The sequence below is a fragment of the Aythya fuligula genome, chromosome 11, assembly GCF_009819795.1.
Source record: "Aythya fuligula isolate bAytFul2 chromosome 11, bAytFul2.pri, whole genome shotgun sequence".
NCBI lineage: Eukaryota > Metazoa > Chordata > Aves > Anseriformes > Anatidae > Aythya > Aythya fuligula.
The window spans coordinates 7,249,143-7,270,023 of NC_045569.1; the positions used below are offsets into that span (position 1 = coordinate 7,249,143).

The following is a 20,881-nucleotide window of genomic DNA, read 5'->3' on the forward strand; positions in this document are numbered from 1 at the left end:
CGGGCTTCTCTGGGCAGCCTGTGCCAGGGCTTCACCTTCCTCTGAGTGAAGAATTAGGTTCACGTGGGCCCACTTCTCAAGCTTTGTCCCGGTCTCTTTGGATGGCATCCCTTCCTGTTGTTGTATCAGCTGCACTGCTCAGCTTAGTGGCGTCTGCAAGCTTGCTGAGGGTGCACTTGATCCCACTGTCTGTCATTGCTAAAGATGTTAAACAGCACTGGTTCCAAGTTGGACCCCTGATGGATACCACTGAGGCCAAGAATTTGAGCACTTCAGCCTTCTCCATGTCTGTTGTTACCAGTTCTCCCTTCTTGTTTATCAGAGGGGGTACATTCTCCTTGTTCCTTCTTTTGCGATCAGTGTACCTATAGAATCCGTTGTTATTCTTTGCAACCCTTTCCAAGCACCATGGCTTTCTTGGGCATGCACAAATTAGTCTAAAACAACTTGTAAGCTGTGTTCTTAGGAAGGCTGAGGACGGATCTGCTCTCCTATGCATATGCCAGTGCTTGCTCCATCTCAGTATTGATGTGTGCTGAGTCAAGTGGAACTCTGAAGCTTTCATTGTTATTCTCATGTCATGTCTGTATGTGGGTCTGCAGGGGATGAGGGTCTGTTGCAAGTTGTAAATTGCCTTTAGAACAATGTAGTTGATAATCCTTTCAGTTTTAACATTTGCATCCACTTGTTCAATTCCAACACTGTCCCAGCAATCATATAGGTGGCACTAGTGTCACAGTTGCTGGAGCAGAAAATGTTATTCCTTTCCTTGCTATGGAGCCTGACTGCACTTACGCATTTTTTGACGTATTTGCTTGTTTGAAAAGATCACTTTTGAGATGCTCAATTTCTGCTGTTCTAAAGAACTATGCAATGAATAAATCCTAGTTATAACCTTGTTGTTACAGGAGGCATTCATTTTGACAATACTGCAGATTGTTTAGCTATTGAGGATTCACGTCCTTCTGTTTACTGTGGAAACTAGTTGACTAAGGATCATCCTGAGGAAGCAGACCAGTGTGCCCATATGTTGACCCAGCGGTTCCAAAGAGATCAAATTCCTCATGTGTCAGAATTTTCATCAGGCAAAATTAAGGAAACAATTAGGTTTAGTTTATTCTCTCAGAGTAAGGGGCTAGGCATTTCACTGCAAAACGGGAAACAGGCTTACAAAAACATTAAATGTACAAATGTATTTTCACTGTGTGTCTAGTTTTCAAAGCTGCTGGGAGGGGGGGGGGAGGGATTGCAAGTGTTAAGAAAACACAGAACTGAATGTGACTTTGGAGACTCAATATCTTGTTTTGCTCCTAAATCTTTCCATGTATCTGTCATTCTCAGAAGCAGTTGTTAAGTATAAATTAATTTCCAGAACTTAATCTTCTTTCTCCTTACAATGTGGTAATTAAAAATGCAAATGTTTTTTCTGTTTAGAGGAAGCCAGACATCGTTAGAAGTCAAATTCACTGTCTATGGATTGCTTTCCATTTGAAGGACAGTGTAGTACTTGATGCAAATTCATTTCAGAGGTTTCTTTCTTTCCCATCAGTTTAAGGGTCTTGTCAGGGTTGGCATTTCCATTGTGTTCACCATTGCTGACTTTTTCCAGGACAGGCACAATTGTTGACTCTTTCCAGGACAGGCAGCTAGCACAAGTTTGCACAACTCCGTTTCTAAGAAAGGAACTTAAAGTGTTCAGCCAAGTTGATAACACTAGCAAGTGGTCTCTTCTCCCACAGTTTAGAAAGACTAAGCTTGATACCTTAATATAATGACTGTAATATCTGAGAATGGAGTGCCCAAGCTGTGCATTCCTCCCACATACTCCCACATGCCTCAGGTTTGAAGGATTTTGCCCTAGTTTTAGTATTGAGAATTTCCAGACAACATTGGCAGTTCCTGTAGAAATGGCCAGCCCTGCCTCTTTCCTAGTATGCACCAGCCATCACAGTATAAGCCTTGCTCCTAGTGATTCATTGACAATTTTACTTTTTTCTAGATCCTTCAAAAACCAACTCCAGAGCTGAAGCATCAGTTGTCAGCTTTCTCCAAGCGGGTTGCTGGTGCTGTTACAGAGCTCATCCAATCAGCAGAAGCAATGAAAGGTGAGTTGGGTAGCCTGGTTACTGGTGTGGTTTTTAGAGAAAGTGATCCATGACTTTTGTACTTTAAACAAAAACTAACGAAGACCATTTTACTATGTTCTAGGCATCTTGGTACCATCTAATTTAATACCTTTAATTTCTCTCCCAGCACTCACTTGTGTACAAGTTAGTAATGCCATTGTCATGATCTTAGTCATGACACTTCCATGTAAGCAAGCTTACACTTAGATGGCAGTAACTCTTTGCTTTTTTGTACATGTGTAGCAAAGAACAAATGTTCCTCTCCAGGAAAATAAATTGAATACTCTAGTCTTTTCTGCAGTCTTTAGGATGTTCTGAAATTTCTCATTTCATTTACTAAGAAGCCAAGCCAATATCAGAGATTTCATATGCCCTAAACGCTTTTTAAAAAAATCTTGTTGCTATCCTCATCTTCAGAGATATTTTCTTACTTTCAGCAATTTCAGGATTTTAATTCATATACGTTAAAATTAAATTTCACTTTTTCATTTTTGAATTCCTTTTTTACTTACTGCCTGCCAGCATTTTTTTCTTCACTTTAGAAGTTTCTTTGTGCAAAGTAATTTTTTTAACCATTTACAGTTATCTTTTATTGATACATGGTAAAATTCTGTCTCCTAACTGATCTAGATTGCGAATGTTTTCACCTTTGTAAAATGCCTTTTTTTTTTTTTTTTTTTTTTTTTTTTTAAGAGGAAATCCTACATTTTAGAGGTTTGGATTTGATTGTGTTTCTGTATGCTGCCTCTAACAAAAATGCCATTATTTTTTCCTTGTTTATCTGGACGAGGTTAGTGTTTAATAAAGAATTCCTTTGTCTTGTACACCAACTAGGCTGAGAAATTGTTTCTAGTAATATTTTGGTCTTTTATATATAAGTTTGTATGAGATGTACCTCACTAGGATTACAACACAAATGAACTTCTGCTTTTTTCCAGCACATCATAAATACGAGCGAGTCATTTTGTATTCTATGATTTGGTCATCCATAGCAGAAAGTGCATCATTCTGTAGCTGGTGTGAATCCATAAGCATTCAAGGTTCTTTTGTTTGGTGTTTGATGAATCAGAAATGGGTTATACCACTCTTGATGCAAAGTGCCAGTATCCTTCTACCCCTTTGTCCTTAATAAGGATTAATGTTGATATTTTATTAAGTTTACATAAACTTCCTAATCAAGTCTCACTAAATTTAACAAGGCCCAAAGAGATTGTTTTCTTTATTTTTTAATTTTAACTTAGTCTTCCTTTGTCAGTGTACACTGCTTCCCATCCTTTTCTGTTTCCATCCGTGATGCTGCTTTCTCCCTTTGCCTTTTATGAACTCAGAAGTTTCCTTTTTCCTTTCCTTCTCTTCCCAGAAGCTGATTTTTCTTTTCCGTTTCATTGCTTCCCTCAATTCTAAATATGGATGGTTTCTAAATCTTGTCACCCAGAGAATAATGTTATGAAAATGAAAATAAGGATGCACTATGAACTTAACAAATTGGAGATGATCTGTAGCCAAGTATTCACTTTGTGGACCTACAACATTTATTTGAGCCAAAATTAATGCCAAAAACTCAACAAAAAAACTGACCTTTGGATATGTTACAGAAACTGCTATTGGCCTTTTCTAAAATGCATTAGAAACACATTGCTGAAAACCATGCTTTCTTCATTCAGTGCTAGCTTCATCTCTAACCAGTGCCAGAAAGAGAGACTCTGAAAAGCATGCTGTGGAGGATTATCTATTGTCTGTAACTTGTCATCTTTAGCAATGTTAGATTTCTCACTGTACCTTACAATTTGATCAAGGTTTTAGTAAGAGCCCAGATAACAAAGTTGAGTGAGAGCTAGTTTTGTTCCCAGTGTGGACAGTGTTCCTCTTTGAAGCTGCTTTAATTGTGCAATTCTTAATTAAGTTATTTTCATAACAGATTTGCCTGCTGAATACTTTTATTATTTTTTTTAATTATTTTATCCCATTATGTTACTAAAATTAGCTTTTTTCTTTTTTTTTTTTTTTTTTTTTTTTTCCAACACTCATGCTGTATTTGACACTTCAAGTGTGTTTGTAAATCACCCTGTTTGAATGGCAGCTTGCAGTGGCACTGAAGTTATTGTCTTCGTCTCTGTTAATTTCAGGGACAGAGTGGGTGGATCCAGAAGATCCAACGGTCATTGCAGAGACAGAGCTACTAGGGGCTGCAGCATCAATTGAGGCTGCAGCAAAGAAGTTAGAGCAGCTGAAACCAAGAGCCAAGCCAAAGGTGAGTGTCTATCCCAATTGTTTCTTTGAATAAAGCAGATGATGCAAATAGCCCATATGTTGGCTTAGTGTTTGTTACCATCCATGTTCATGGTATAAACAATCAAACATTTGCATCAGTCTCAGTGCCACTAGATGCTGCGCTGGGTGGGACTCACCCCTGAAGGTAGAGGTTAAAAAGATGCTTTTCAGGGAGCAAGTCAAGCACAAGTCATGAGCAAACAAAGGAAGAAAAGCCTAATGTTAGAAATGCTTGTGTCACGGTATCATTACTGTTGGTCATGTACCTTTCTGTTTCCAAACATACTTTATTGATGTGAAAAGTCATTTTTACTTGCTCTTCTTTGAAGACCCTTTGTTCTCATCTCAATGTGTGTAGTATAGTGGGAGGAAGCAGCAGCAAAACAGAAAAGATAGAGCAGAATGCGAAAGACCTTCAGGATTTTATGAGATAAAATCCATGATATTTTATTCTATGATAAAAGAGTAACTACTTTGGTACCAGATCAGATATGTGGTATAACCCTTCTTCTTCGATTTTCCTGAAGGAAAATAAATTCACAGTTCACTGTGAAAGCAGGTAGTGCTGTATGTTGCCAGGTCATTTCAAATGTGTCTGAATATGTTATATAAAATAAAACCAACTATTTTCATGAGTGGTACGGAGGGAATGTATAACACTGCTGTTACTTCTGGCTGTATGCATGACTGGATCACCCAGAATTGCTACCTTTTGCCTAGTGTGGAATAACAGGTTTTAGAAGAAATTACCATGCTGCCTACAATTCTATCTCTTCAAAATGAAATTGCGCTTTAGCTTTGTAATTGAATTCAGGAAGGACTATGTATCTCTTTCCTTGCTTAAGCTGCTTTGTAGGTACAGAATTGTTTTCTAACTAATGCTAACAGTAAAGCTAATGAAAAGTCTCTTCAAAAAGCAGGGCCTCAAGAACATTCAGTGTTGGATTCTTGTTTTCAGTGCAGAGTGGTATTACGCCATTCAGGAATATCAGATGAAATAGTTCTTGGTAACTTCACAGTTTCAGGACTTTTTTCCCCCTTTGGTGACAGGAATAAATTAGCTCATGGAAAAGAAATGCTCTTTGTACTGCATTTTTTTTTTTTTTTAACAAGTGCATCCGTTTTGTTTATAAAGAAAAAATGGTCCCTTATAATGAGACTCTACAGAGCAGAGGACACAGGCTGGGTTGGAGGAGAGGAAGAGTCCTCCATCACCTTTTCTATACAATCATTGCACAATAACGTATGTGTGTTGCCTAGTAACTGCAGAGCAGTTTCCTTCCAACATCGAAGCCACTCCAGGGTCATTGTAATTTTCTAGTGAATACAGAAACTACTGCCCACACCTGCTCCTCATTTAACATGTTAATTTGAGTATCCAGTCTGTGTGTGATTTATTGGTCTGCTTATTTGTCATTTTCTGAAAGTAAAATTCATATTCAACTCTGTTTAATTTGGGAATTAAACAGACTTTACCACGTTTTCTTTAGATGTTTAATCCCTTTCACAGTACGGATTGTAATGCACATCAAAGGTACAGGGAAGATCACAGAGTGGTTCAAATACCATTTTTTCTCTTGAAGAGCTTGGACAAGACTGGTGTTCACTAGTGTCTTCCCAGAGTAGGATTCCCTGCATTTAACAGGCTCTGACTTTCTGATGCTCAAGTCTTTGACAACATACATGGTGTTGCAGAGTGAATGCCTCAGCTAGGTAACAGGGTTGATACAGTTGATTTTTCTTATGCTTAGTCTACGAAATGCACCAATAGTAGTGATTTGTTACAATGGAACAGACTGCTGGTCCAGCTACACCAGTATCTTGCTTCAGTTAATAGTAATCATCATTAAGTGAGCCTGCAGATAAATTCTCTGTTAATTTTAGCATAATTTGCCTGTAAGAAACCACCATCTTCTTCCTTATTAATTGGTGGCTGATTCACTATTTCTGGGTGAGCCTCTTTTAGACTTGAAATTTTCATCTTTGTTTTCCAGTTTGTCTGTTACCTCTAAAGAAAAAATCAGTCGTTGAAGGTAGGGTTGATTCTCATTTGTTCCATCTGATTATTTTTGGTCCTTTTCTACTTCTTAATTCTTTTATTTTGCTTGTTTTCTCTTCATATTTTTGCAGTCATCCTATCCTCATGATGTCATAGTCTAAGAGCAATAGTATGAGGCTTTTTCACTTTTCACTACTGGAGAATCATTCTTTGTTTAGAAGAACAGTCTCTAGTAAGACACGGCCCTGCTAACTGCTGCCCAGATTTCATTGTATGGTGTGTGCATGTTCTGTTGGCTTTGCAGCCTGGTAGTTTGGCTGCAGGTGAATATCTAAACATCCTAAGATGTTTAGACTGCTGCTACTTCATTGCCCCAGCAATATCTTAATATCTGTCTTCTGAGTTTGTATCTTGCAAGCGCTTTGAGGACTTTCCTAAATAGGCTTTGCTACTCCTCCCCGTAACATGAAAACTGGAAACCTGATAAGTATTTTCATTGCAGTGTTGAAGGCGGGGAATCATCTGTGAAGCAATGAGATCTTTATTTATTAAGCAAGTTTTGGCTGTCATATTTCCTTTAAATAGTTGCTTTTTTGCTTTTTTTTTTTTTTTTTTGAGCTTGGAATTTTTTTGTTTCCCTTCTCTGGGCAGTTGTGTCTTGCAGCGCAGCCACCTGTTGACCCTTGTTCTGTAAATATGCCACTGGCTGTTAAATAACAACCTCCCAAATTCATTTTTGAACAAGAAAATCAGTTTAGCTACTAAAAACTACATGTTTCAGTAATACTGGAAAGAACACTTTAAGGAAAATGGTGCTGTAGATGTAGTACAGCAACTGAGAGCATTGCTGTACCCGCACTATTCTGTTGGTATGTTCTTCGTGCTACTTTGCAGGCACGTGCCTTCAAACATAAGTGTCTTTAGCAGTCAATAAGAGTTCCCTGCTGTTAACTTTCAGCAGTTTGTCCTTTTTTTCCCCAAGATGAATCAAATCTGGATGTCTTTTTCTGCAGGACTCTGTGTGATATGTTTGATATATTAGGTTGTTATTTAATCCAACTATATATCAAACATATTCCTACAGTGTCCTGCCCTGTCTCCGGGGGTTTTAACATAGTAGAATGCAATATGAAGGAGTACATTCGCTCTCAAGCAGGCTTAGAAGACTTCCTGCAGACTCCTAATGTAATCCAACTTTAAATATATACACGAAGTGTTCCTCTATCAGTAGATGTGCTCATGGAGGGACTTGTAAGTTATGTAGGTCTTTTTATGATAGCAAGCAGCAGCTATGCCAAGAATTGACTTTCACTGAAATGGTTGTGTTTTCCATGCTCAGTGCACTAACATTACCCATATTGGTTTTCTCTTTATGAAATAGAAGATGAGAGCTGCTTCAAAAGAAAATGGTTTGTCTTTTGTAATTCTTTCTAATGTTTAGCAATCTCACTGGGGGTTTATTTGTTCTTCTATTAATCATGACTTTATGCTACCCCTCATAATGGAGATTCTCTAGAAAACTGGCTAAAAGACAGTACAAAAACAAGGATTTTTTTATCAATGGCACAATCAACTTCTTCAGGATGTTTTATATTACAGAATGTGTAGCTAGCCTAATCATTTTGGCTTTTCTGTTCTGGTGACCTTGTTTTCCAACTGACCTTTCCCATACATAGGCAGTAATTAGTAGCTTATTAGTTTAAAGTTATGGAGAGAGTGGTTCTGGTCTTCATGGTGGCAAATTGAGGAAGGAGAAGCTAATCACTTCTCTCAGATTTGTGATTTAAAAAAAAATATATATATAAATAGCTCTCTGAAGTAACTGAAGTCTTACAATGCAAAATATTCTGCCAAATATCACACCATTGTTGCGAACTTTGTTCATGAAGGCTGTGAACAGACACAGGTTTTGAGAACACTGATGAGTGTGAACCTACCATGACACAGTCTTCAATAACAGGAATGAGGACAACAATAACTGCTCTTGTAGGGCTTTCAGTCTTGGACTTTGGCATGTACTTATTGCTAAGGAATACTCTTAGGTGGGTACAGGCAGGTAAATATACCCACAGTGCTGATTAGGCATTGTGTCTACTTCATTTCAGACATAAGCATCCAGCCATTAGATATAATACCTGAGAATGCTGAAGGAAAACTACAGGGAATTACTAGAAAACAAGTTGTTAGAGAAGATGAAAACTCAACAGAATTTATACAGTTTGAGTGCTGTGTAAGGCCAGTTCAAAAATCATTTCTTCACAGAGGATATCTACTGTCAATAGATTATTATTTTTCCCATAAATCAAAGGAGTTGTGAGATGACAGGAAATGTAGGATTTGGAAGTTTGAGAAACTCAGTGTAATTACCATTTAGATATAAAATTGGTTATGATGTTACATTGCAAGCATAGTCAAAAATACAGGTGGGACATGAGTTACTCGCTTTACGAAGACTTTTCTTATCATATTTCTGTTAGAAAGACATACACTTCAGTTGATGACATTAGCCCAACAGCAACACAAGACAAATATTTTTCTTTGCATTAGGTGGCTCTTCCTAATGGTTAAGAAAGAATTTTAGGTGCCAAACTACTTCATCTGCACATCAGTTTTTATTTTTCAGATTATTAAGTTTTTCTGCTCTCCATGGACAATGCAGTTTCATCTTCTGGACTTTGTTTTAGTTTTATACGGTGGCAATTACATGAAATGTTGTAGGATTGAGGCACCACCTGATTTGCAAATTTATAACTAATTGTCACTACCTATTTATTATTTAATGATTGACTAATATTACATCAGATAGTAGTAACAGCAGAACAAAACCTGCATGAAATTTAGATGGATGCACTTAAAAAAAACTGAGCATTTGATCTGCAAGGCTTAACTCTTCAGTTCACATAGCTTGTGTTCCTAGTTATTTGACACAACAATGTGATGGTTGCATAAGTTGGACGAAACCTGTATTTCAAAAGCTTCATCTCACAAAGTGGTCTCTTGTGGTATTGTATCCACTAGTCCTACTGGTCATACTGTGTTGGATTCTGGTAGGTTTGTGATTTAATCACAATCAAAAGAAATTGTATTGGTTTATTTTGCGTGTGTATGTATATATATATATGTATATGTGTATATATATACAGAACAACAACCAATCATAACCATTTATCTATCTATTTTGTTAACCATTCAGGAGACTAGTAAGATGCTTAAATGAATAAGCATTTTTAGTGCGTGTCTAAGTGATTAGCAAGTCAAGGAAGGTTTTTATTTTTTTATGGCACAACAGATTTCCCTTTCAAATAGCAGGAAACTTCATTAGGAACAGTTGATCTGTCTATTCACACATGCCTGTTGAAAGACATGTATGGATGATTGAATTGTTCCAGACAGACCTTTGGACCCTTGTATCTCCCAGATGACTAAAGTGGACTACTGCACAGTGCTGCTCTCTATGTAATGGCAGCTCTTACTAAAAGATGCTAAATCTATGTGTTTGCTTAGTTTCTATTACACTTCTTAGTACAGGTGAATGGGATACTATATGGCTACTACTGTACCTTTTTTAATGCCTTATGTATTTAAGTATTTAGAAAACCCTCCCGTTTCATTTAGTGATTCTGGAAGCCAGTATTGTAACACTACAGAGATGATTTTGATATGTAAAGGCAAGAATTTCTTTTCAGACTTGCAGGTTTCTGAAGGTAGTTTTGAGTATCCCTGATGGAGTGTAATGTATTAGAAAGTTTAAGGCAGCTTTTGAAATACCTCATGTGATACTCAATTTCACATGTGATCAGCCACAAGAGTGTTTTAATATTTAAGATCATTTATGTTGATTTTTAGCTGTAGACCAGATGAAACTCCTTTGCAGAAAACAACGTTGTACCTCTTTTTTAATGTACTGGTTGGTTTCAAAATCTTGTTTCAGCTTACATATGTTGTGGATCATCAAAATGCAACTTCTTTCTGGTGAATAATGTGTGGCATTGTTCTTTCTTGGTTATAGCAAGCAGATGAGACTCTGGATTTTGAAGAACAGATCCTGGAAGCAGCTAAATCCATTGCTGCTGCTACCAGTGCCCTCGTGAAGTCAGCTTCAGCAGCACAGAGAGAACTGGTGGCACAGGGAAAGGTGGGTAAACAGGAAAAGTAGCAACAGTGTTGAGGAGATGTATTGAAACTGCATCTAGTCTCTTAACTGTTCTGTGTTGAAAGAGTACAAAAGAAGCTGAGGAATGGACTAGTAAAAAAGTAAATCTTTTAATTCCTTGTCCAGAATACATGGCCCAGGCCTGGATCTGCTTAAAATAATGCTTCTAATTTAAGTCTAGCAACTGTAATCAAGTAGTTGGCTTCTTCAAAGGTTTCAGTTGCAGAGAGGTTGTGGGGTCTTTTTCATTTCATGAAGAGATGTGATTCAAGCTAGTAATGTAGAGTCCCTTTGTCACAGCCTGGGGGTCCAAACCCAAACATCACAGTATACAATGCCATTGTGGACAGGAATAGCAAAGAGCCTCACTAGTTGTTCCCTCAGTGTTTTGTCGTCTAATCCAATGGGGACACAGGCCTGCATGCAAATTGAGTACATTCAAGTGGACATGCTTGTAAATACCAATGAAACAGTGCTAATAACATGCCATTATCCTTTTGGTCTTGTTAGAACTGAACTCTTTGTAATCCATTTCATATCTGTCACTGTCTTTTTTTTCCTGTTAATATAATTTGAAATGTAAAATTTGAATGGGTATGTTGCTTGTGAGAACAATTTGTTTATAGGATCATTGTTGTTGTATAGTTATGGTTTCTAATTTCATCTAAGTCTTTATTCTGAGCAGACTGCATCATGGATCCTGTTACAAAAGAGTTTCTGTCTACTTAAACTGTAATTCCTGTGGAACTTTTTGCTTTAGTTCCAGCAGGAATACAACACACTTGTTTTGGAACAATAGCAATGCAATTGTTTGAAAAGACCCTCTATAAGCTGTAGCTATTGAACTTTCTGATAACACATAAAACCTATTAATTCCTATTGAAATTGACTGTGGAAACAGTCCCCCAGTGACAGTTTTGACCTACCTTACTGTTTCATGTAGACTATTGAGCAGTCTACTTTTATGTGATAAGACCTGTTCTTAGTTTCATTATATATATACAGCTTGCTTTACTTTCCTCACCACCAGCACTATAGAGTTATAAATTGTGTACGGGTGTGAGCCCTGCATATCTGTCTGGTAGTTATGGATTATTTGCTCTCTCAAATATGTTTCCATTTGAATCTTTCAGACTGAGGCTAATGTCACTTGCATGCTTTCTATCCAAGTTCAGAAAATCGCTAAAAAACACCTTTATCTGTCTATTCAAGGAAAGCCATAGTCTACTATTCTAACAGAAGCACACCTGTCAAATGCAGTACCATAACAGCAGATTTGTTCAGCCTGCTTTACTGAATTTAGTCGTTCTGCTTTATCTTTCATTATTCTATGGTGACTTGCTGTAAGATCATCAAGTTTTTGCATTGAATAGCCTTTACTGATAATTGCTTGCCTGCTAGGATCTCATCTCTTGAGCCAGCAGACAATGCAGTGATCTCTAAGGAAAGAAATTAATCCTAGCCAAAATGAAAATGTAATGAAAAAAACCTTCGGAATTGTTTATGCATGTTCCTCTCATGATACACAAATAAATAAGGCCATAAGATATTTCTGACACAAGGAAGTGACAACCCTTTCTCCTTCTCTCCTTTCTGTCTTTACTAATTACTTGTTTTTAGATAATTGTCACTTCAGGTTATCCTCAGACACGTATGCACCTCTACCTTCAGATTAGTCAGCAATATGGGAAGCTGGCTCCTAAAATTGATGGAATTCTTGCCCATATTGAATGGCTCCAACCTGCCTGCTGGGAGGATTTAGTTGCTGATGCTGAAGGAAGTGTTTTGCTTTTGCAAGAAACTTTCTGAGGCATGTGATATGGATGCTGGTACATAGGAAGGAAGGACAAGTTTGATCTGTTCCACATCTGTCTCTTTAGTACTGAAGAGTAATGACTACTGATTTCTCACTGACCTTTTAGTTGGTCTGGAGGCAATGGGAAATACTAAGACAACTGCATGGATATATGTGAACCAGGCACATTCTTGTCCCACTTAAATTTCCCACATTACATGGTAAAAGCTGTGAAAATAACTTAAAGGGAAAACTGGCACGATATTGCAGTTGAAGAAATTTTACTTGAAATTATTTTATAGCAATTTCTGCAGAACAGATGAAGTCTGTGAAGTTGGATCTGATCTACCTTATTTTACCACACCTGCCTGTATATTCTCCCCCTATTCCCCTCTCTCCCACACACTCTGGACACCAATGTCTATAATGCTTTATTTATGGACTACTTCAAATTATTTTTCTGGGAATGCTTAGGCAAGAAAACTTGGAAACTTTACAAATTCAGGAACTCTAGCATATTCTGTTGTATAACTGAATTCTCTCATAATGTTACAACGGTGTCACCATATCCATGCGTAAGGATTCAGTTCTGATCCCTGGGATCCTCATTATGCACAAATCCCTGTTTCCATTTCTTTTAAAACATGGCAAGGTTCTGGACCATGTTTACATTTCACATCTTCCAACTATTGTCCCCAAAACTCCCAAACCCAGGCAAACTGGGGGTTGGTGACCAACTATAAGCTTTTATTTCTGGTTTTTCATTTGAAATGGGAAGAAAACTGTTTCTTGGTTGTTGCCAGTACTGCTGATGCTATGGACTCAGCAGCAGCAGTGAACCATGCAGAAAAATGGGATGCTTTCCTCAAATGCTATTACTAGAGTCAAAGGCAGTCAGGGGACATCCCTGGGGAGCTTTCTGTTTTGTACCCTTCCATAATGCCAGAATCAGAACAAATTCAGAAATCATGTAAATCCAAATGTGTTGTGGAGACAGAAATAACTTGTTTGAGCGGTCCAGAGTTAATGAGCAACTGCTTAGTGTTGCTTAGGCCAAAGTCTCTGCTGCAACGGGTATTACTGTGGGGTTTCTAAATGTGTTTCAAGGTGGGGCAATTCAAGCAGCATAGCAAGTTGGACACCACCACACAGCAGGCAGATGTGTGCTGGAAGCACACTTAGTGATAACTAACTTCCAAACTTTCAAGTGGATTTTGTGCTCCTTTATGTGTTGTGCTCAGTAACAGCTGCAGATGTCCTTTTTCACTGATCTAAATCAAAGACAAAATAGCTGTATTTTCTGTTGCACTGTAAGCCATCTCTGAACTGTTTTTTCAGGTTGGAGCAATCCCTGCAAATGCAGCTGATGATGGACAGTGGTCTCAGGGACTTATTTCCGCTGTGAGTAACTACTTCTCTTTTTTGTTAGTCCTTAACGTATCAGGCAAACTAGTACTTTCTCTGCAGAAATAATATCCTGTAAGAACACACAGTGACTTTCTTTACTAACTCCTAGGCCCGAATGGTGGCAGCTGCAACCAGCAATCTCTGTGAAGCAGCTAATGCCTCAGTACAAGGCCACGCTAGTGAGGAGAAGCTCATCTCATCTGCAAAACAAGTTGCAGCTTCTACAGCACAACTTCTTGTGGCTTGCAAAGTAAAGGCTGATCATGACTCTGAAGCCATGAGGAGGCTACAGGTACTTGTTTTCTTCATTACTGAAAACCCACAGCAATGCTGTGTCAACACTGTTTTAGCACTGCTGAACAAATCCAGAATTTCTGGACATTTCTTGAATTTCCAGACTTATACTCACTTTTTCTTGTGGGATTCTGGGGGACTTCGGTTCATTAAGGATGAAGTAGTGGTGCATTTCTTATTACTCAGCAGTAACTAAATCTCACTTCATTGTTTTATTCTTCATTTTTGAAAGATGTTGAGAGATGCAAACATTGACTAGTCTTTGCCTAGCCTGGTTTAGATGCAATATTCATAGGTGTATACTTCTTATCAATTACAGGAATACATGAGCTGAGAAAGTTTGTGTGTATTTTTACAGCAACTGAGTGTAGTGAGTTTCTTTGCAATTATTCTGTGTTCAGTTAGGCCTCCAGTGAGAATCAATCAGAGAATCATTTAGGTTGGAAAAGACCTCTCAGATCATCAAGTCCAACCATTAATTAGCACTGCCAAATCCACCACTAAACCGTGTCTCTAAGCACCACATCCACACATCTTTAAATACCTCCAGGGACGGTCACTTAGCTACTTCCCCAGGCAGCCTGGTACAACCACTTCAGTGAAGAAATTTTGACTAGTATCCAACCTAAACCTCCCCTGCTGCAACTTGAGGCTGTTTCCTCTTGTCCTATCACTCATTGCTTGGGAGAAGAGACCAACCTCCACCCTGCTACAACCTCCTCTGATGTAGTTGTAGAGAGTGATAAGGTCTCCCCTGCACTTTTTTTTCTCTAGGCTAAACAACCCCAGTTCCTTCAGCCATTCTGCCTAAGACTTGTTCTCTAGACCCTTCACCAGCTTTATTGCCCCTCTTTGGACACACTCCAGCACCTGGATGTTGTTGCAAGCCAGGATGCTGTTGGCCTTCTTAGACACCTGAGCATGCTGCTAGCACATACTCAGCCAGCTATCAACCAATACCCTCAGACCCTTTTCTGCCAGGCAGCTTTCTAGACACTCTTCCCCTAGCCTGTAGCGTTGCATGAGCTTGCAAACTATTAAGAAGGCTTAACTTGGTTGCACATGAGTATTATTCTGACCTGTGCAACATTATGCATATGTTCAATGAAGCATTTGCTTCACAGCCAGGGATGTGGTCAGTTTCAGATTTTCTTTGTTTCTAGGTGTCAAGAGACCCCAGTTGTGAACAGAAATTTTCTGAAATGGAGAGTCATTGTCAGACCAAAAAAATAAATAAATAAATAAATAAATAAATAAATAAAAATTGGATGCAACACCTCAACCTAAGTCCATTTGTCCATTTTAACACTTTTAAATGAAACTGGTTCATTTTTACATTACATATCCCTTTCATGTTTAGCTTGTCTGAACTGCTACTGAATTTAGCATTGTGTTATGAGGGGTAAAGTCTTTCCTGGAGCTTTGTTTGAGGGTGTTTATTTAAAAATGGCTACAGCCTCTTCTGACTTCCAATCCTGCAGGCTCAGCCTGGAATGTGAGAACTATTTCAGCTCCTTTTTTTTCACACCAATATCTAGTATCTGGTGACAGTGGAATTTCCTCTTTTTCAATTTTTACCACAGATACTGCTAATGGATGCTTATATTATAAGCTGTCCAATATAACAACTAGCATATGGATAGGTAGAATCAAGTCTAGCAGAAATACGTGACTGAGTAGCTGTCTGAGCAAGAGGAACTGATATTGTCATTTTTTCAACATAGAAAAATGGGTTAAGTATTTAGGAAGAAAAAATAAATGTATGAGGGTATGAGATGTGTTTGTTTCCACAGAAAGCAGTGGCATGTTAATGTTATCCGTAGGGATGAGATGGTTTTAGTGCTTCAATGTGGATTCATGTGGACTGGCTTTGTCATGGGTCTGTGGGGGAGGTATCAGTAACTGGAAGATAGTTCCAACTGTAACTCAACCTTTACTTTCATATCCAAATGCCAAGATGGGTTTCAATGAATTTTAAATGCAGAACAAAGAATAGAAACAGGAACAAAATCATGTACTAGAGGCTGTGTTTTCTCAGCTCTGCCAGGAAATTCAGGGTACTCAGTCACTGTAGGCAAATATTATTAAATAGCCTTGGAATGTGAAAAGTTGGAAGGGAATGTGAAAAGGAGACAAGTCTAAGCATGGGTTGAAAGTGAACTTTGCCACTTTATTAAGCTTTACATTAGTCTCAAAATGAATAATGAAGGGAAAAGCAGTTTGCACTTGGAAGTAATGTCCTTTATCATAGCAAAAACAGTGAGTTGATGTCTACCAAATATTTTTACTGGTAGATTTGCCAAATCTACTATGGTTTTTCAGCTGGCTTTTCCCCCAGCACAAATGATTTTATATAGCTTTAATCAGTAGTCTAGGTACAGGAGTTTGAGTATATTATTTTTCTCTTTTCTAGCCCCACAAACAGCTGCAAGCTTTGGGAAAAGGCATTTGAACTGCATTTCCCATGAATGCTGGCTTGGAATGCACTGTTAGGGAGTCTTTTCCAAAACTTAAGGAAATAAGTGAAAATGTTTCCATTTGCTTTGGATCAGGTCCAGACTAGGCAAAGCAAATTTCAAATGACTTGTTTTTTGGGTCGTTTCAGGTGGAAAAAGAGTTAAGTTGAAAGGGAGGTGATATTTGAGATATGGAATAGGACAAGAGGGGATTTAAGAGCTGGTCCATGTGGCTTCCCTTCCTGCTGCCTGTGTACCTCCGGCATGTCAGTACAGGCTGTCTTGGCCAGTGGCCTCTGTGGGAACAAATGTTCTCACAACATAACACCCCGGGGACATCGGGAGCCATGGAACAGAGAATGGTCTTCTTATTCTCTCTTTCTTCCTGTCACAACACTGCAAGTATCTGCCTTCTCTCTGCAGTCTGTGATAACATTTCTGTGTGTTGATGTTGTTGACTGATCTGCTGTATGAGCAGGAGTTAGTGTGAGATGTTACGCTACTGGATCAGATCAAAAGTTCACTAACCCTATGTAAACTTTTCAAGTCTTGTTGGTCAATAGATTAAGCTTTACCTACATCTGCCCCAACCTCCTCATGCTCATCATTCCATGCAGCAGGAATATCTCAGTGACATGCAAATCCACTCCTGTAGCTAAAAGGTGTTTAAAATTTAGTTTGCAGGATAAACATCTTCCCAGTCCCAGGGTTCAAGTACGGGATTAGGAGATTTAACCATTCACATCCTTCCCTTCACGAAGTATTCAATTACTCTTGAGAGTACTTGATAAAAAGTAATGCCATACAGGATTGCAGAAGCAAGTTTGAGTAGTGATAAAGTCACATCAATTTTAAAAGATGTTCCTTCTGGTATCTCAACTAAATTCTTCACAGGTGTTTCTCTTGCACAGAAGGTAGAAATATCTTTGGTGTTCTGCCCCATTTCATAAAGTTGTTTCTTTGCTAAAGCACTTAAAAGGTGGTCCCCAAACGTGTTTCAGTATTTGTATGTACAACTGAGTAGCACGTAAATAGATAAGTCTCCCAGTCAGTCTCTCAGAATGAGTGACCTATGACGCCTCTTAGCTCTAAGTCCACAGCAGCCCAGAAGTTTCTTTTCTTGCCTCTGTTCTGACACTGATGATTAGATAGGTGGGAAGGAGGAGGATTCCAGTAAGAGCCAAGAAGTAGGCATAGGTCAAATCTTTGGTGTATCAACCAAGTTGAAATACAAAATATCAGACGCATGTGTTATCTGGGACAAATTTTAAGAACCACCAGTGATATATCAAAAATCTCATTTACACCTCCATGTGCAGTACCTCTTAAACCATGGGCTACTCTTTTAGAGTCAGCTTTTCAGATTTTCACCAGTACATTAGAGCAAATTCAGTGCCAGATCATATGATGCTGAGCGCTATGCTAGTCAGCTGTCTGCACACGGTGTTTCCTAGTAAATGGCCTTCACGACCTGAGTGCTCCAAAACAAGGTGTCAGCTCCACCTTTTAGCTCTAGTAGAAAAGATTGATTTTGATCAAAGCTTAGATTTTTGGAAGGATTAGTTTTCTTTTCACTGGAAAGAAACAAAAAACGATGCCTTCCTGTGAAGGTAAGCAAAAATGTTTTAGTTTTGGTGCTCAGAAGAATCAATGCTACAATTATGCATTTTTGTTATTACTGAATTTTCTCTGTCTTTTCTCAAGGCCGCAGGAAATGCTGTCAAGCGAGCATCAGACAATCTTGTCAGGGCGGCTCAAAAAGCAGCATTTGGAAAAGCGGAGGATGACGACGTTGTAGTCAAAACAAAGTTTGTGGGTGGAATTGCTCAGGTTGGTACGATCACCAGTAACTGAAGTGGAGAAAAACTGTCATGGAAACATAGCATAGCATTACAATGTTCACGTTGTATTTCTGACTGGACAAAGCTACATAGAGATCTATGATAAATCACTTGCCTCGGTTAAGTAACTGCTGACATAACAGCAACATGAAATGCTCTAGTATGACTACATTTCTTTATTGAGTGGTTACCATAAGAGCAGTTACAGTTGTCCAATATCTTGTCAATTTTCATCCTGATTAAATTAATGGCTCTTTTCAAACTTCTATTATGCAGTTTAAATATCCCCAAGTCCTAATGGAACACCAGTTTTGTGTGTATATCATCAAAGACAAAGTGTGAGAGATAAGAAATGATGACATTTCATTATATTGACCTTACTAAATATGGTGAAATAATAACAAAGATTTCAAGGCTCTGATGTTATACCAAATTCTGGATTCACTGTTATGAATAAGAAGAAACAGCATCAACTGAGGTTACCATTGAACATACTGTAACTTGTCAATTTCTGTAGTACTGTCATTTCTCCTTCGGCATTTCAAAATGCAGGAAAATACTTTGGTTCCATGCAGCAATGAGTATGCAATTCTACTGTCACACAAACAATATGTTAAGAGACGGTGTTTGTCTAATTTTTGCTAATTGGACAGTGAATATTGGAGGAGCACAGCATTCTAAAATCCAACTTGGATGTATGGTAAAACTGCTAGAAGATACTTTTTTTTTTTTTTTAATCCTCTATATGTAACAAGTGGGAATCTGGGAAACATTTGAGCAATTCCTGCTGAAGACATTGAAACTTCGGTGGGTAATGCTGGGGGCCCTTTCTGTGACTGGTGCCATAGAAAAAGAAAGATGGATTTACAGACAATATTTCTTGCTATCCTAATTCATGCTTCTTTTTTCTAGATCATTGCAGCCCAAGAAGAAATGCTGAAGAAGGAAAGAGAGCTGGAAGAGGCAAGGAAAAAACTAGCTCAGATCCGCCAACAGCAATACAAATTTCTACCCACAGAGCTGAGAGAAGATGAGGGTTAACCTGCTGAGATGTTCTTCTTTCCTTTTTCTCTCTTTTTTTTTTCCTTTTAAAGAAATAAGCTAAAGGGGGACAGTACAGTGAGAACTGGTCTGACAACATTCTGGTATGCCAAGCACTTACCTAAATAAACTGCTTATCATATCTTTGGATGAGCAGAGGGCAATAAACACTTGTTCTTTGTCATCTGGTCAGATGAGGTGCATGATGATCAAATAATGGTACAGTATTAAGTTCATTCCTGTTCGTTCCTGGACTTGCATCTCAGGACAAAATATTTTACTTTTTATTGAAGATGCTAAATCAGTATTATTGTCACTTTCCTGATGCTTGACATAATTATTGTTCCTTGACTTGTTATAAAAACTTGTTATAAAACATTCATAGTATTAATAGGAAAACAGTCAAGAAATCATGCATGTGATAAATATCACATGAGCTGGTGGCTCTCTCCCTACCCTTGTAATGAGAAGATAAAGTCAGAAAAAGATATGTCTTGAGTGGGAAAGATGCACGTATGTGGGTTTGAAGAAGATGCCTGGCCTCTTTCAGTGTTATATAGCTGGTTCATCCCAAAACTGGAGGAAGTATCACTGCACCTGTTTGCACTAGTGTTATTAGTCCTTACCTGATACCAACAAGCTTCTGCTTGTACAGTATTATGGTTCACAAAATGTGGCAATAGCCATTCTTTAGAGAGCGCAGAAAACAAAGAAATGGAAACCTTGTCACTGCCTCAATTATAGCAGGTTCATGAAGGAAGATGCTGTTTGAATTATATACCTCTAATGTGTGACTACTTTTACAGTATTATACACACATACACATGCTCTCACATTGGACTGAATAGTTTGTGTTCTGTTTTGTAATTGAAATTATCTGGTTTGTACTGTGGGATTTCTGTTAGAATGTATGTTAGTTAAAAAGGGAAATACCCAGTACAATGAAAGACTATCACAACTCTTGCTATTCTTTTAATAATTGTAATTATTTTGTTTTGAAACCAGTGGGTGTCGTAGGAGAAAAGAATAAGTGATTTACAAGTAGACCCCTCCTGTAATGTAAATAATAAAGATCTGGACTCTAGGGAGTTTATTTTCATACTTGGTGTTGATGAAAATGTACTCACCAAAGAATTGCAGAGAAGGAATAGCAGCAGTCTGAGCAGCAATCTTTGTCTTCAGCTGCAGAAAGGTACTGTATGTTCTCAATATCTCTGTTGTGACCTAAACAATAGCAACATGGGTAGAGTGAGTAAAAACTCTACCTTTTATCCTGTCAAAGAAGGAACATGAACCACAGCAACTTTAACTAGCAAAAGATAAACTGACTAACTGCAGAAACACCATCCCTCTTAACAGCAATTTCCAACATACCTACACCTCCACTCAAGCCTTCTTAATAATGTCAAGTCTACTTAGGTCAAAGGATGATGCCACTACAGTGCTTCTGAAGGCTGTGCTGTCATTTAGATACCTGTAAAGTACCTCCAACTGAGCC

At 38.2% G+C, this 20,881-nt stretch overlaps 1 protein-coding gene across 2 annotated transcripts in view; it reads left to right on the forward strand.

Annotated features, from left to right (window-relative positions):
• The window catches only part of TLN2 (talin 2), a 173,151-nt gene extending 152,680 nt beyond the window's left edge, over positions 1-20,471 (forward strand). For both annotated transcript variants that reach the window (XM_032194875.1, XM_032194876.1), the window contains exons 53-59: positions 2,000-2,105; positions 4,253-4,377; positions 10,406-10,531; positions 13,683-13,745; positions 13,861-14,043; positions 18,206-18,331; positions 19,255-20,471. In XM_032194875.1, the coding sequence (XP_032050766.1) occupies positions 2,000-2,105; positions 4,253-4,377; positions 10,406-10,531; positions 13,683-13,745; positions 13,861-14,043; positions 18,206-18,331; positions 19,255-19,383 (858 nt within the window). In that variant the 3' untranslated portion in view covers positions 19,384-20,471. The remainder of the gene's footprint in view (positions 1-1,999; positions 2,106-4,252; positions 4,378-10,405; positions 10,532-13,682; positions 13,746-13,860; positions 14,044-18,205; positions 18,332-19,254) is intronic.
• The last annotated feature ends 410 nt before the right edge of the window (positions 20,472-20,881 follow it).